Genomic DNA, 14,370 nt, shown 5'->3' with positions numbered 1-14,370 from the left:
AAAAAAAAAAAATCATAAAATATCCCCTTTAATGTTTTGGTTTCTTTTATTTTGTAGTAAGAGCCTTTTTCTGCAGTGATTTAAACGTAAACAGCCACCAAACCCCTTAACACGTCAACGAAATAAACAAAAGAAATGAAACATTTATATATATTTTTAAACAGAAAGGTGTGGGTCGTATTCTCCCGGGCAGCAGCTGATTGGCGGACTCTCCAGCAGGGTCGGGTGTGATTTGTGAACTTTGGATCCGTCTCTCCACCTGAGCTCCCGTCCCCCCCTCTCCCCCCAGCGGAGAGGAAGAGCTCCGAGGAGGAGGGAACTACCACAGACCAGGACGCCCGGAGACCGGAGCCCGGAGAGGTAGGTGCTGCTGCCCGCCCCGGTGAGCGGGGCAGCGCCGCGGGGTCGCGTTGGACCGCGTCCGGGACGCGGTCCAACGCGACCCCGAGGCTCTGCCTGCTCAGCTAGGCCCCGAAGCCTCGGACACCCACGGACTTGCATGCGGGGGAGGGAGCTATCCTCCCCCCGCTGCGTCAGCGTCGTGCTACACGCCAACTTCCGTCCGCAGACCCGCCGTGGTGGTGTTGTTGTTTCATGTTTTTAGTGCTGAACTTGGTGGTCGGGGCGCAGGTTAGCAGGTTAGCCAGGTTAGCCAGGTTAGCACCGCTACCTCGCTGTGACGTCACAGGGAAAGTTGAACTGAACTCGCGTGACGTCATTAATGTTTAGTGTGTGTGTGTGTTGGGGGGGGGGGGGGGGGGGGGGTGTTCTGTCGATCCTTGCTACCCTTCGAGAAATGGCACTTTGTGATTCTGCGCTTGCGCACAGTCGATTTTCAAAGTTTGATCGCCACGCCCATCATTTCTTGTACGATGTAAAATTGATAATATGGGATGTTGAGTAATTTGATCCTTCAAAATACACTACCCATGACGTGAATTGCATTACACTTTGTGAACATTATACGATAAAGAAAAAAAAATTCTATCCTATTCTTTATTTGATATTCATTCAGTCATTCACCTTTAATTAACCAGGCAGGTCATTAAGAACACATTCTGGAAGGAAGGAAGGAAGTGGGCTAGGGAGTAAAACACAGTAGAATTCTAGCTGTACAAAGGTAGAAAACCATCAGGGAGCATTTTTTGACGGAGCAGCAGGCGGAAGTCCCGCTCACCTCCCCGTCTCTGGCCGTAATAAAGCCGTAAAGCTGCAGTCAGAGTCCAGAGTCCGCTTCCCTTTGTACGGCTGAGCCGGGCCCGCCCCCGGTCCCCCCCGGCCCGCCCCCTCTGCGTGCACCGCGAGCTGCTGGAGCCTCCGGGACTCTGCTCAAGTTCGGCTCGCTGTTTCCTGCTCCGGTTGGTCTCTTTGTTGTTTCCCCGTGTTTAAAGCCCGTGAGTCGCGGGTGTTTGGTACGGGCCGTGTCTCCAGGTCAGCGCTGCCAGCAGAACCTGTTGTGCGGGTCGGGGTGTGCAGGGTGTGGCAGTAACCGGAGCTCTGGTGCTCCTCGTTCCGCCTCCCGGGGACACACGGCAGCACAGCGGTCCCGGCGGGACCACAGGTGGATCTCACTACGACCTGGGCAAAACTTCCCCGTTTTGAGGATCAACCTTTGAGTAAGATCTCTGTACTTTCTCTGTAATGTTGTATCAGACTGAGACCAAGTTTCTCTGTGTTTGTTTTGGCTGGTTGGATCAGGGCATACTCTGCATACTCCTGTGTGCATTTCTGCTTTGACCTGCTGGATAAGAGATGGAAGAGATTGTTGACAAGCTCGGACAAGCTGTTTGCTCAGAAATGCCCTGCTACAGGATGACAGGAGAAGCCGGGGAAGAAACAAGACTCAAGTCGGGCATTTCTTTTGCTGTTGCTGCGGATTTGTTCTGTGCCTTTTTGTCTGCTGCCCGGCCAGTTGCTTTAACCAGGACTATCATTTAAGAGTCTGGGTAATGATGGGGTTTCAGAGCACACCATGGGTGTGTCTCACACAGGCTGGGGTTTTCTTATAGTTGCTCCTCCTCCCCATCTGTTGTTTCTCCATTCATTTATCTCTCGTTTGAATTTGCACCAGTCACAGGTTCAGGGTGTTTTTACTTGAACGTTGAGTACGTCGGTTACCTCTGCAGGCAAGGTGTCTGATAACGGGAACCAAATCAAAGTGCACAGATTGATAACGCTTTCAAATGAACTTGCTGGGGATTCATTTCCTTGGAAAGTTTGTGCATGAGATTGTTTGTTTCCTTTTCTTTCTTTCTTTCTTTTTTTATTACATGGCAACAGTTAAAATATAATAGAGAAGTGATCACTCTCGTCAGCCATGGCCTGACTTTGGGTTTTAGTCTTTCTGAGCAGTTTTCCTGTCTGGATTGAACCTGGATTTTAAAATGTTTGATTCTGATTTTCCACCTTCAGTGATTAACTGGGGAGAAAGTAAAACTATGACGTGCGTGTGAGGATAGTCTCCGTTGGACTATGTTTATCAAAACTGGCAATATCTTGCTGCTGGTAGGAGTATTATCACTCAGACTTTCAGCCGACGTATGATGGAAAAACCTTGTGTATGCAAAATTATTTCGATTCATTTGTTTTATCCGAGAAAAGTCACTGGCTTTTCAAAATCTGTCTTCTTTTTTTTTTTTTTTTAAACAATATCCCCAAAATATGATTATTTTGGGAGAAGTTAATTTGAAGTATGCGCATAATATGTTGTTAGCTTTAGTTTCTACATGAATTCTGCCACCTTACTTGGATAATGCATCCGAAGGTGAAGTATGTAGGACATAGAAATATAGCTCTAAGTTTAAAAACAAACAAACAAAAAGGAGGGGGGGTTTGTCTGCCCAATTCAAGAGAATCATTAAAATGTGAGCGTCTGTATGAATCTGAAGTTGGAACATTGGTGTAAGCCCTAGAGGTCAACGTCCCCTTCCTTTTAATGTTTGACTATCGCCTGTTGGCTTTTATGAATGATCCACTATAGCAGCATTAAGAGTTGCCATTTGCATCTGTATTAGTAAATGTCAGTCAATGTTTTAATATCACCAGCTGCTGCGTAAAAAACCCCATAGGCCCTGGCATTTGTAAATGCCATTTGACACATTGGAAAAGACGTTCACAGACACCTCTGTGTACAACCGTGCTTCAGACACGGGCTGGTGATGTGAGGACATTGAGTTGCAGGCAAAATGAGACAACATTTTCTTTAATATGCAACGAGAGCGATCTCTTCTGTTGAACGGATCCAGAACAGGGACGTTTATACCACACCGATGAGCCGTAACTTTAAACATTTGCCGGCGGAAAAACAAGCAACTTGCATTCATGTTACTTTCACAGTGGCCTTCAGTTTATGGGTTGAAAATGCTCTGGTAGATGAAACAGCACTCGCCTGCAGCAGCAGCATCCCAGCCTGACCGCTTTGGAGTTTACAGAAACTGCTTAGGAAGGTTTCAAGAAACTTGAGGACTATGAATCTTCCTCATACCAATCTGATGGTATCTGTGAGAAGCAGTGCCAATCCACAGAGACCCCACCCCAAAACCCACAGAACCCAAAGGATCTATTGTTAACATCTCTGTACCAAAATATGCTCAGATGTTCTTTATGTGACCAGACTGGTCAGAGTTCTTTGGAGAGCCGCTGTGTTGTGGCTGATCAAAAGGAAAAAAATATATTCTGCTGACGGTGAACTACTACCTCATATTACTACGGTAGTCACAGATCCCAAGTGTGCATGCGTTTACACACCGAGTCAGTTCTTATGTCTCTTCTGCCCAAACTCTTCTGTTGGAGTTTAAACTCCCTCTCCTTAAATGAAGCGGCACGTTTCCGTTCTCCCCAAGAATAGAAAGCTGGTGGTGTGTAGATTAGACAGCTGGCCTTGCAGAGGTCCCTGAAAAGTGTGTGTGTGTGTGTGGGTTTCGGTGGGGGAGTGCAAATGTGTACTCTTTCTGCTGCCACTGTACTCTGCTGTACTGTGCCCACATGCAGGCCACATGGGAGGGGTGTGTACGCGGGGCAGCTGTGGAGCCCCTCGTGGTTTTAAGTCAGGATGGTAAAGGTGGAACTAGTTGGACGTGGGCCAAGGCTCACAAAAAAGAAAAAAAAAAAAATCCCACAGCAAACGCAGGCCAAATCTCTGTGTGACCATTCAAATGAGGCTGAGTCAGCACAGGGCTTGGCCAAGCCACAACAACATTTTACCATAGCTTTATCTCGGGTGTGTGTGTGTGTGTGCGCGCGCGTGTGTGTGTGTGTGTGTGTGTGTGTGTGTGTGTGCGCGCGCGCGCGTGTGTGTGTGTGTGTGTGTGTGCGCGCGCGCGCGCGTGTGTGTGTGTACTGGAACAGGATGCATGTCAGTTTGCCACAACCAGTGACAAACTCACTGGAATAGCAATGATGGCATATGATAATAAGGGAATAGGCTGAAGCCACAATCCTGGATACGGAGCGGTAGATGAGCAAACTGTTAGAGTTACAGAGTATCGGTCATGTACACTTTGTTAAATGCGCCTCAGTCCAGGAAAGTAAGTGGATTAACAGTGAAATTCCAGGACTATCCCATTAGCAGATACCATTGAGCTCTGCCGCTAATGGCCTTACAATAGAGTCGTGACTGATAGTCAGATTCTAAGTGGCAAAAGCCATTTAAAGCTTTCACACTGAAATGTGCCCTTCCACGAAAACATTAGTGGTGGGACCTGAGTAGCTGCAGAGAGTACCATATGTGGGTCTAAATTGAGTGCCGCGCCACAGGACTTTATTTTGTTGCCGTTTTCTTCTGTAGCTCAGAAATTGTCTGCACTGATGGAACAGACGGGGTTCTGCTGTTTTTTTGTCTGATGGGCTTTGATTGTTGACTGAAACCGACACTTCAAACAGCATCCCCCTGCTGAGCATGGTTAATATTGAGATATCTCTGTTAGCGTCTTAGTATTTGTTAGCTTGGTATGTAAAGCTTTTTCTCCCTTAGGGGTTGCTACAGAACATCATGTTCCACATGTTGATTTGACAGGTTTTACTTTAAATGGCTGTCCTGACTCCTGACACAGCCGTCCCCATTTATCCAGGCGTGGAGCCAGTACGCTGAGAACACCGGCTTCTGGCCCCTGAGTGACGGGGTGTTTGAATGTGGGGTTCATTGTCCTGCCCCAAGACACTGCAACACATGACGGGGATAGGGATCAATCAAGTGACCTTCTGGTTGGAGAGCTAGAGCATAACGAAGGCTAAGAGGTTAGAGATACAACGGAGCACACAGCCCGGCATATATGGTTACAGCTTCATCGATTCTTGGGGCGGAAGTTAAGGAGATTGTATTGATGTTACTGTCATTGTTTGACCAAGTAGCCCTTTAAAGGTTTGTAGCCTCAACTGCTTTTGCGAAAAAGCAAAAATATAAACAGGTCAGTAACGTTGACGTCTGCAGGTCACAACATTATGTTCAACTACAGCTGAAATGAAGGAGTAGATGTCTTCTCTTTTTTTCCCTTCATTTGCTTCATGCATTTCTGCACCTGTCTGCTCTGATAATCTTAAAAATGTACAATTCTGATGCTCATGATATCTGAAACCTGTTATGAGGTGGAACCGGTTTTTGATCTTCCTGTCCTCTCAACCAAACTTCTTTATATTTGTTTGAAAACAAAGCGTACATGCTTCTGCATTAGTGTTCCAGGTTCATGTTGGAGAAGACCTCTGTCCACGTTAGACCATCATACACACATCGGACATCCACCTGTCCTTGTTGAGTGAAAGAAGGCTTTAAAATCGCTGTAAACTTGTCCGATATAACACTTTCTGCAGGTTGTTCAGGCTTGACCAAACCGGCAAGGATATGTTGTGACCCAGAAGAGAAAATCATGAAGCGAATGGGTGTAACCAAAGATCTTCTATACACAAGATAGCGCATTGCCGTTACTGGCAATGGTTTGAAACGGTATACACTTCCGGTCTCCTAAGTGGGCGTGGCCGCCCCTCTCCCCACATCGTTTTGGAACATACAACACTAGATACAGTACAACTTTCTTCCAAAAATACTTAAATAATAAAAATAACAGTATTATTAAGCAAAGAAGCAAGTTTTATTTTAGTTTTAAACTTCATTTTATCCGTTGGGAAAACGATGAGAGCCAAATCTCGCGAGAGTGTGTTGCTCAGACAGAGACAGGTCTCAAACAAAGTTCATTTTCTCCTAATCTGCTGGTCTGAAAATTTCCATTTTGGTGTCAGAATGTTCAGAAGGTTTGTGAAAAATGGGTCCCGTATTTACTTAGGTTACTATGGGGCGAAGGAATTGGTAATAATCTGTGCTCACGTTCACTTTTCCCATAGGACTCAATAGACTCAGGACCTACTTCCGGTCTCCTAAGGGGGCGTGGCAGTCACGTGACAGAGATACAAGAAACACAACCGTAGTGGGCTGTCTCGGTTATAGAACGTCTCTGGTGTAACTAAGCCCTGATTTCTGTTTGTTTACACTTTTGAGACATTGTATGGGTTGCACTGATTGAACAGATGCAGTCAGTTAATTTTTGTGTGATTGTGTCTGATCGGGATCGACTATTAGCGGCAGTAATACTTGTTTCTGTAAGCACATCAAAATGACAGTGCTGTCACTTGGAAGCATATTAGGCGATTAACATGCTGAGATTGGAGGCTGCCAGGTGTATTAATGTGGAGATGGTCTAAACGAATGAATGTATGCTGCTGATTGAAAAAATAAAATCAGTACCAGCAGATCAGACCACCTGTAGCTCAGAAGGTAGAACGCCAAACTGCAATCATTAAGGTCCAGTTTTTGATCCTGGCATCAGATCAACAAAAACATCTCAGGCTGTGGTATATAGATTTATCTGATTGGTGGTGTCACTGCTTGATCGAGCTGCTCCTCCTGGTCTCTCATGGCACATCTGACGGCTCCTGCAGACAACCTTCATGACTAAAATGTTTAAAAAACTCCTTGCTGCCGCATTTGGTCATGTCACTCCTTTTCTGTCGAATTTCAGAGAGTTGGGTTGTTGCGTAATGCACCGCCTTTATAGGACAGCTTTCTGTTTACCCACTTGAAATCATTTCAAACCCTCTTCAACCTGTCAGAATTTTACACACACAAGAGAAAGTAGTGTGCCCACTCCCCCTCTCCAGGACGGAGGTGTTTGGGAGAAAAACCCGGCGTGAGAGTCGGATGGGAGCACACAATGAAAGCATGAAGGGCTCCCTTATTAGGACAGCTTCCAACAGCTGGGGCAGGATATGACATGCTAGCTCTTACTGTGGAATGTCTGACAATGGTGGTACGTGTGTGTTTGTGCACAGCTCGAGTGTGTACCTCCGATGTGTGTCTCTTTCACCACACAGATCCAAAGAAATTGGGCCAAAAAAGTAACCACAGCTCTGCTCGAGTATTCAAGGATAAAAGCAGTGTCAGCCACACACACTTGCCACTTTATTTAGTCTCTGACCCAAATACACAATCACCTGCACTCACACACTCATGCTGGCAAATGCCCACACCGGGGCTTAAGACAGGAGTCTTTGTTCAGTCAGATGGATTTGTAAATGAGGATCGAAATCGGATTTGATCTGTGTGAGTCAGTGGACTTTGAAGTAGAAAATGATTTTTGCTCCGGTCTGGAGATGAGCCATGCTCATGTCATCCGGTTATTAGACAGACAACACTCAAGGAAGTTTTCCAGATTCCCCAGCTCTCCCTCTCCAGCGGCTCTGCTGTGGGCGAAAGTTTGGGAAAAAAATAGGACTCTGTCACCGTCTCAGCTAGCGCTCTGTTTTTATCAAGCCTCTGTAATTTAGGTTAAGGCCATCTGTGGGATGTGTTTAGGTCGTGTTTCTTTCTGAAATTCATATTTTCTTTTTTATTTAAAAAAAGAAGGAAGGAAAGACTTTAATTCTGCTTTCTTGTTCATACAATTTTCTTAGTGGTTGAACTGTTGAATGTTGGCATTTGGCAGGATTTATTGCTTCCATAATGAACAGTTGAGCAATTCATTTATTGTGAAATACAGTTGGTATGTTCTCATAGATTCTCTGGTAAAATGCATGCTGGGAAAATGATGGTACACATCCTCGCCTTGATGCTTTATTGTGTTTTAATCTGCTTTAATAATAGTATGCCGTATAATTATTGGATTTTTGCAGCCCTCTGATATTGGAAAATAATGTTTATATGAAATTCAATTCCTTGCAGGATAAAACAGGTCTTTTTGTGTGGACCTTTTAAGTAGAGAGCTGAGATGGTGTACAAGGAAAATCATAATAGACTCCAGCGGCACCAACTCATCCTATACACAGCCTTAATTTTAGTGTGATGTTGTGTAGGTAACATTTGAAACCCTTCACGGTCTTTCAGATAGGATGCAGCATGTTGATAAGGCTGTGTAGACCCGAATCGCACCTATGTAGGGTGCCAGATGTTGCTTGATGTAAAAGCTCACCAGGACGTGATTAACACTTTTATTTTTCAACTTGTGGTTTTGGATTCACAATGTATCCATGTACCTGTGTGTGTGAAAAGCTCTGGTTTTAGTCGTGTTGATGAGGAGACGACGTGCAGCAAAGAAGACAACGGTGTAAATATCCTCCAGCAAAGATGGGAGTTGGGAAAGTTTAGGTCCGTCCAGGAGCTGCAGCTGTCTTTTAGGTGTTTTTAAAACGGAGTCGGGAGCAGTCTGACAACCTGTTAGGAAGAGAAGCACAAAGGTTCATGGACATTAGGATGAACTGCAGGCGGCTGATTACTACCACAGAATACTGCTGCGTTTTAAATGGCTGCTTTGAAGCCCGAGTTGTTGGAGATTATTTTCCACTCAGCCCCCCCCCCTCATTTCCCAGTATGTCTTCAGACTCGTGCAGCTCGGGAAAATGGGATGTTGCCAAAACCAGTTTCCTCTTCTTTGTCTTTGGTCTGTCAGGTTCTCTGCAGCTGACTGCGTTAAGGCTGCGCTCAGGTTGCGTTTTGTTTCCCCCCTACATTTTTGTGCAAGTATGATGTGTGTTTTCGTCTTTCTGCATCCCGGATAACTGGAACGAATGCCTTTGAAAGCTGAGCAGCACCCGTGCACCCAAACCAGAACGCGTAGGCAAAATCCAGTTGCTCCTTTTTAATAGATTACTGCAAATATAGAATATTGGTCTTTTAACTGTGTGAGTGTTAGACATGAACAAAGAGAGAAAATCTCCTCCTGCCGTGAGAGCACTCTCACAGTTTTTAAAGTTGGTAAATCTCATAATCCCTCTCTCAGCGCTCACCCTCATCTCCTCCTTCGCTCCTCACTTTCTTGCTATTTTGCAGGAGAAAAGTGCTAACAAGCTCCACATGCAGCCCCTGAAAACCTGCTGTTATCACCTTTTTGTTATGCATCTCACTTTCTATTTTTAATCCTTCACAGTGGGTGAAGAAAGCCGCTGAAGTAATGGCAACTTTGTTCCTTGGCTGCTGAATGCTAGATGATTTTTGATCTGAATCATCTCTCTCTCCTTTTTGATGAATCTTTCAGTGAACATTTTCTTTTGCCTGCACTTAGTCCTTGCACGATTCTTCCTTTCTTCACATCATTTCTTTGTACCTGCTTCTCTTATCCTTCTGGTCCTTGCTCTTTTCTCAGCTCCAGCTGGGTTTCAACAGTATCAACTCATTTCGCACTTCTTCTTCTTGTGCGCTGCGTCATATCTCTTCTCCTGTGTCTGAACATGTACGTGGGTGTTTTTTCCTCTGTGCTCTGGGGGCCGCGGTGTTTGGTTTCTGGTGATGACCCTGTCCTGTCGTGTCCTGTGCTCTGCTCTCAGCGTGTGAATGGAGCAGTGTGCGAGTACGGCCTCCCTGCTGGCCTCGGTTCGGGAGCAGGAGAGGCAGTTTGAGATGCTGAGCCGAGCTCTGGAGGAGGAGCGGAGGTCATGTGCCGGCACCTTGCCCCGCCCCCTCCCCAACATCCAGGTAAACCCAAGAAAACCTCGTCCATCCCACCACCATCATCGCTGCCCATCATGCACCTTTTCCATCTAACCCCTCTTGGATTCTCTCTTGATCCGAGGGAGGCCATCCAAAATAACCTCCATGGTCACCCCATCCCATCTTTGTGGACTGGCTGCATGGTAGCAGACCTAACCCGGAGTAAAACAGACCTATTCTGGGGTTTCTAATCAGACTCTGGATGTACTGGAATTCAGCTTGAATTGTGGACATTGAAAGTTGAGTCAGAAGAGACAGAAACACTTGAGTTTAGTCTTCCTGAGGAGATAATTTACATAGTTTTTTGCTCTGCGTTTTCAATAATGCCTTCTCTTTCATCTTTCTGAATTCTCATTCTTCCTCAATAACATCCATAGCAACATATTTTCTCTGAAGACCCTCCATCGCTGAAGCTTAAAAACGCAGCACTGCTCATCATGTTTGTCCTGACTCGTCTGTTGGCGTTTGCATGCAGAGCTACAACTTACTCCAGATCGGCTTTGTTGTAATGTTGACCTCCGCCATCCTCTAACTCCCTGTATTTAGTGTCTGGAACAAGGAGGACGTCCCTAAGTGTGATGAAGTCACATTAAGTAAAGTCTGTTTCACGGCACAGTTTGTCATACTGTCGGCAAACACGCCCTCTTCATCATCAGTGAGTCACTTACCTGATTCAGTGGCTCCAGAACGACTCCCGGTGACTTCATGCTCTGTTATCTCACAGGCAGACAGACACGCACGCCTACGCTCCCTCCTTCTTTCGGTTTCTCATTGCGGTCATTAGTGTGACTGAACAACGCAGCAAGTTCTGGCCCTCAAGGAACCTTCGCGACACGCTGATAAGCAATCAGTTTTACCCGCTCGCTCGCTCTCTTTCTCTCAGAGCGTTGACGCTCTTGCGTGAGACAAGCCTTCACAGGGATACTTCCCAGGTCCAGGTGAATTTTCCTTTATTTTTTTAAGTGTGTAAAGGAGCATGTGTGAAGGGGGAGTGAGTTTCGTAGTATGAGGTCAGAAATGCAGCTTGTGCTGGCGCCTGACGCTGCCTCCTTGTTTACATAGCCCAGAGGCTTCAGCATGCCTCCGCCATTCTCTAGAGACGGCACAACACGACTGTAGCTCCCACTGACAGGTTCCTACACGCTCACATCTGACAACACTCTTCCACTGTTCTGCATGATCGTGATCTAATCCAAACTAAATTTGAGGTTGATTTGACCTCTCTTGCTCAGCGCAGATTGGCATTCACACGCCGGGTTATCGGCTGATTGTTTCTGTTCTTGGACTTGAACACACAACAGTTGTCGGTAGCTTCTATGCGACATCTCATTTCTGTATTGGTGTTGAGCAGTTAACGCCCAGATGAGCGCTTTTACAGTCTTTGTAGCAGAGAGAGGGAGAGCGAGCTCCATCTGTGGCCATAAGAGGAAGTGCACCACACCTTTAATCAGTCCTGTGGGGGGGGGCGGGGGGGCGGGGAGGTGCAGACAGTTTCAACACATGAGAGGATGAGTCTGTGTCTCATGTGGGTCATTTTTCCATTTCATGACTAATTCTTCATTTGTCTGTTCTGGATGGCTGCACACCTGAACAGTTTTTCATTTATTTACAAACCTAAACCATTCATGCATCACTGACTTTCCTTTTTTTATTTTTACTGTATTGTTCTGCTTTTGCTCCATCAAAAGTTCACTAAATCTCAAGACATGGACTTGTTTTCTTCTGTAGCAGTGGAAGTTGCTGTTCGTGTCATTTAAGTTTCTTTGGATTTTTAGATGATATGAGCGCTACTGATATTAATGTTATATTTCACAATGGTTTCACCTTTCGTGACTGCTTTCTAATTAGTTTGATACTACACTTGTGTACGTCTTCTTTTTAGACGGCTAGAAATCTCAAGAATAAGATTATATGTGTGCTTTTATCCTGAGCGCTCTGTTGGATTGCTTCACGTGTGTCTCTGTCTGTTCGTAGAACGGCCGCCTTCCTTGTGATGCAGACATAGAGAGGCTGACACTCAACGAGGGTTACATCAACGGGACACATCACGTAAGCATCTTCCAGAACCCTTTCACCCACTTCCTTACAGACGGCACAATTCTGCAGTTTGATAAAGCTGCATTTCTTTCTTTGTAACATACCGTGTTTTCTGCACTATACGGCGCACGTAAAATCCTCTAATTTTCTCAAACATTTGCGCCTTATGTATGAATTTTATGTGGTACACTGCGCTGAGAAATCTGTCAACATGTTTTAGTACGACTTTGGTAGCGACGAAGCCGGACCGTTCAGCTGACACATTAAAGTGGGTCCTTTGGATATGGGTTGCAGCATCAGATGAAGTTAGATAACTAATTATGTAGTGCTGGCAAGCAACCATCATCCAACATCTAGTCAATGTCACCTTACTGTAAATAGATGTCAAGTCAACGTTGGGTTTTTTAGTGTAAACCCAATTTTTTTTCTGTATCATTTTCCGATTATAATCAAATGTTGGAAAACAACGTTGTTCCAACCTCACACTAATTTCAGGTGTCTGCTATCACTGGCAATGATGAACCAATCAGCGAACAGGACGTAGTACAACGCTCACCTCTGCCACTTTTTATTGGTAGAGTAGTGGAAGATGAATGATTTAAAATGTGAGCGTATTTTTAGTTACAACTGAACGATATTCTGAGTTGTGGACGAGTTGAATGAAGTTCGACTTTCCAAACGTTTTTTTTTCCACTTTATGTGTATATGGATATGTTTTATCATGCACCTTTATAACCCTGTGTCCTTATGTATGTATGTATGTATGTATGTATGTATGTATGTATGTATGTATGCATGTATGTAATCCTGGAAATACTGTTAGAGCTACATTTAACTCTTATTCTGGGATGGCATGTGCAGTTCAGGATGGAGCCTGGTCAGATGATGCAGGAGACGTACACGGTACAGGAGGACCCTCAGGAGCTGCCACCGGTCGTCTCTGTGGAGACTAGTGAAGACGGCACCACACGGCGCACAGAAACCACAGTAAGAATAGAAATGAGAGTTGCATGTTGGTAAAAGTGTATTTCGGTTTCATCTGTCTCAACGGTAAACCCTGTCTTCACTCCAACTTCATCTTCTTCCAGGTGAAGAAAGTAGTAAAGACCACCACCACCCGCACAGTCATCCCCTCTGTGTCAGACACGCTGTCCATGGACGGCGGGGGTTCTGGGGTGGGCGGCTACACCACACCCATGTACAGGCAGAGCCCTGGAGGCGGCGTGCCCATGGACTACCCCACTCACACTGTCCCCCGTAACTACCACTACGGCCCTCCGGGGGGCTACGACGACTACCGCGCTGGGCCTCCAGCTGAGACCTACGCCAGCCTCAACCGGGGAGTACGCATGGACGACCGCTACAGGTGACGAGTTAGAAGCGTCTGTCTCTGTCCCAGGAACATATTAATTCCTAACAATCGATTTGTAGATCTAAAGATCGTTTTTTTTTTTTTTTTTTACATTTTTTTTAAATGTATTTTTTTTTTTTTTTTACATTTATTTATTTTTTCATCACTACATTTTCACTCGGTGAACTCTAATCCTAATCACGTCATTTAATTCACACATGTGGGTTGTGAAACTATCAAAACAATGAACATGGCGTCAAAGAGTAGCGGTAGCGTTAACAAAGCGCCGGTTTGAAAACTTGAACTAAAACTTTTTTTTTCGAGAAAATGCTGGACATTTCAACGTAAATTTCAAAATGTTATATTAGTTCAATGAAGTTCATATTATCTATGTTTACTATAGCTTGTTTGGGTTCTTCTGTTATCGGACACACAGTTTGTCATGACTTACCTGAAAAATGCCTGGTGCTTCATCGTAAGCTGTGTGTCTGGTGGTGATAAATTAGACAAGCTAAAATGATTTGTTTACTGCATGAGCTGTTGCAATTTTTTTTTTCTTTTTGCACTTTAAATGGATATTGAAACTGAAAGGCCTATTTGAGTTATTTATTTTTTAGTTATTTCACAATAATTATTTATTTCACTAGTTATTTTACCATCATATAATTCAGGCAACAGCTCAAAAAACACGTTTAATAACATTAACCTAAATCAATATTGGATCCAATCGAATCCTGATAATCGATTCTGAATCTTAAGAATCGGAATCGAATCGATTCTTGACATTTGAATCGATACCTAGCTCTACTTACATGGAGTTACGTCTTCCCCTTCACCTACTCTCCCTTTCTCTTCAAGGCCAGTGCATATGGATGGGTACAGAACCCTCGACCCCAGCCACCGAGCCCACAGCCGGAACCAGCTGGACCATTATGCTGCCCAACCACAGGTATGTTTCTAAATATCATATCCTGTGCTTCACTGCGTGGGATTTTACCCATGATCTCTTTAAGCT

General features: G+C 44.9%; 1 protein-coding gene across 8 annotated transcripts in view; it reads left to right on the top strand.

The window, feature by feature from the left end:
* The first annotated feature begins 203 nt into the window (after window positions 1-203).
* ctnnd1 (catenin (cadherin-associated protein), delta 1) overlaps window positions 204-14,370 on the top strand; it is a 37,997-nt gene continuing 23,830 nt past the window's right edge. For 2 of the 8 annotated variants that reach the window (XM_061724958.1, XM_061724922.1), the window contains exons 1-6: window positions 204-360; window positions 9,805-9,952; window positions 11,942-12,016; window positions 12,866-12,991; window positions 13,093-13,370; window positions 14,214-14,304. In XM_061724958.1, coding sequence (XP_061580942.1) covers window positions 9,812-9,952; window positions 11,942-12,016; window positions 12,866-12,991; window positions 13,093-13,370; window positions 14,214-14,304 — 711 coding nt within the window. In that variant the 5' untranslated portion in view covers window positions 204-360; window positions 9,805-9,811. Of the gene's footprint in view, window positions 361-1,313; window positions 1,617-9,068; window positions 9,095-9,804; window positions 9,953-10,691; window positions 10,906-11,941; window positions 12,017-12,865; window positions 12,992-13,092; window positions 13,371-14,213; window positions 14,305-14,370 lie in introns of those variants that run through there. The other 6 variants (XM_061724949.1, XM_061724931.1, XM_061724941.1 and 3 more) reach the window with 6 other exon arrangements.

Source organism: Cololabis saira, chromosome 1 (genome assembly GCF_033807715.1).
Source record: "Cololabis saira isolate AMF1-May2022 chromosome 1, fColSai1.1, whole genome shotgun sequence".
NCBI classification, from domain to species: Eukaryota; Metazoa; Chordata; class Actinopteri; order Beloniformes; family Belonidae; genus Cololabis; species Cololabis saira.
This window is presented reverse-complemented; position numbering and strand designations above follow the sequence as displayed.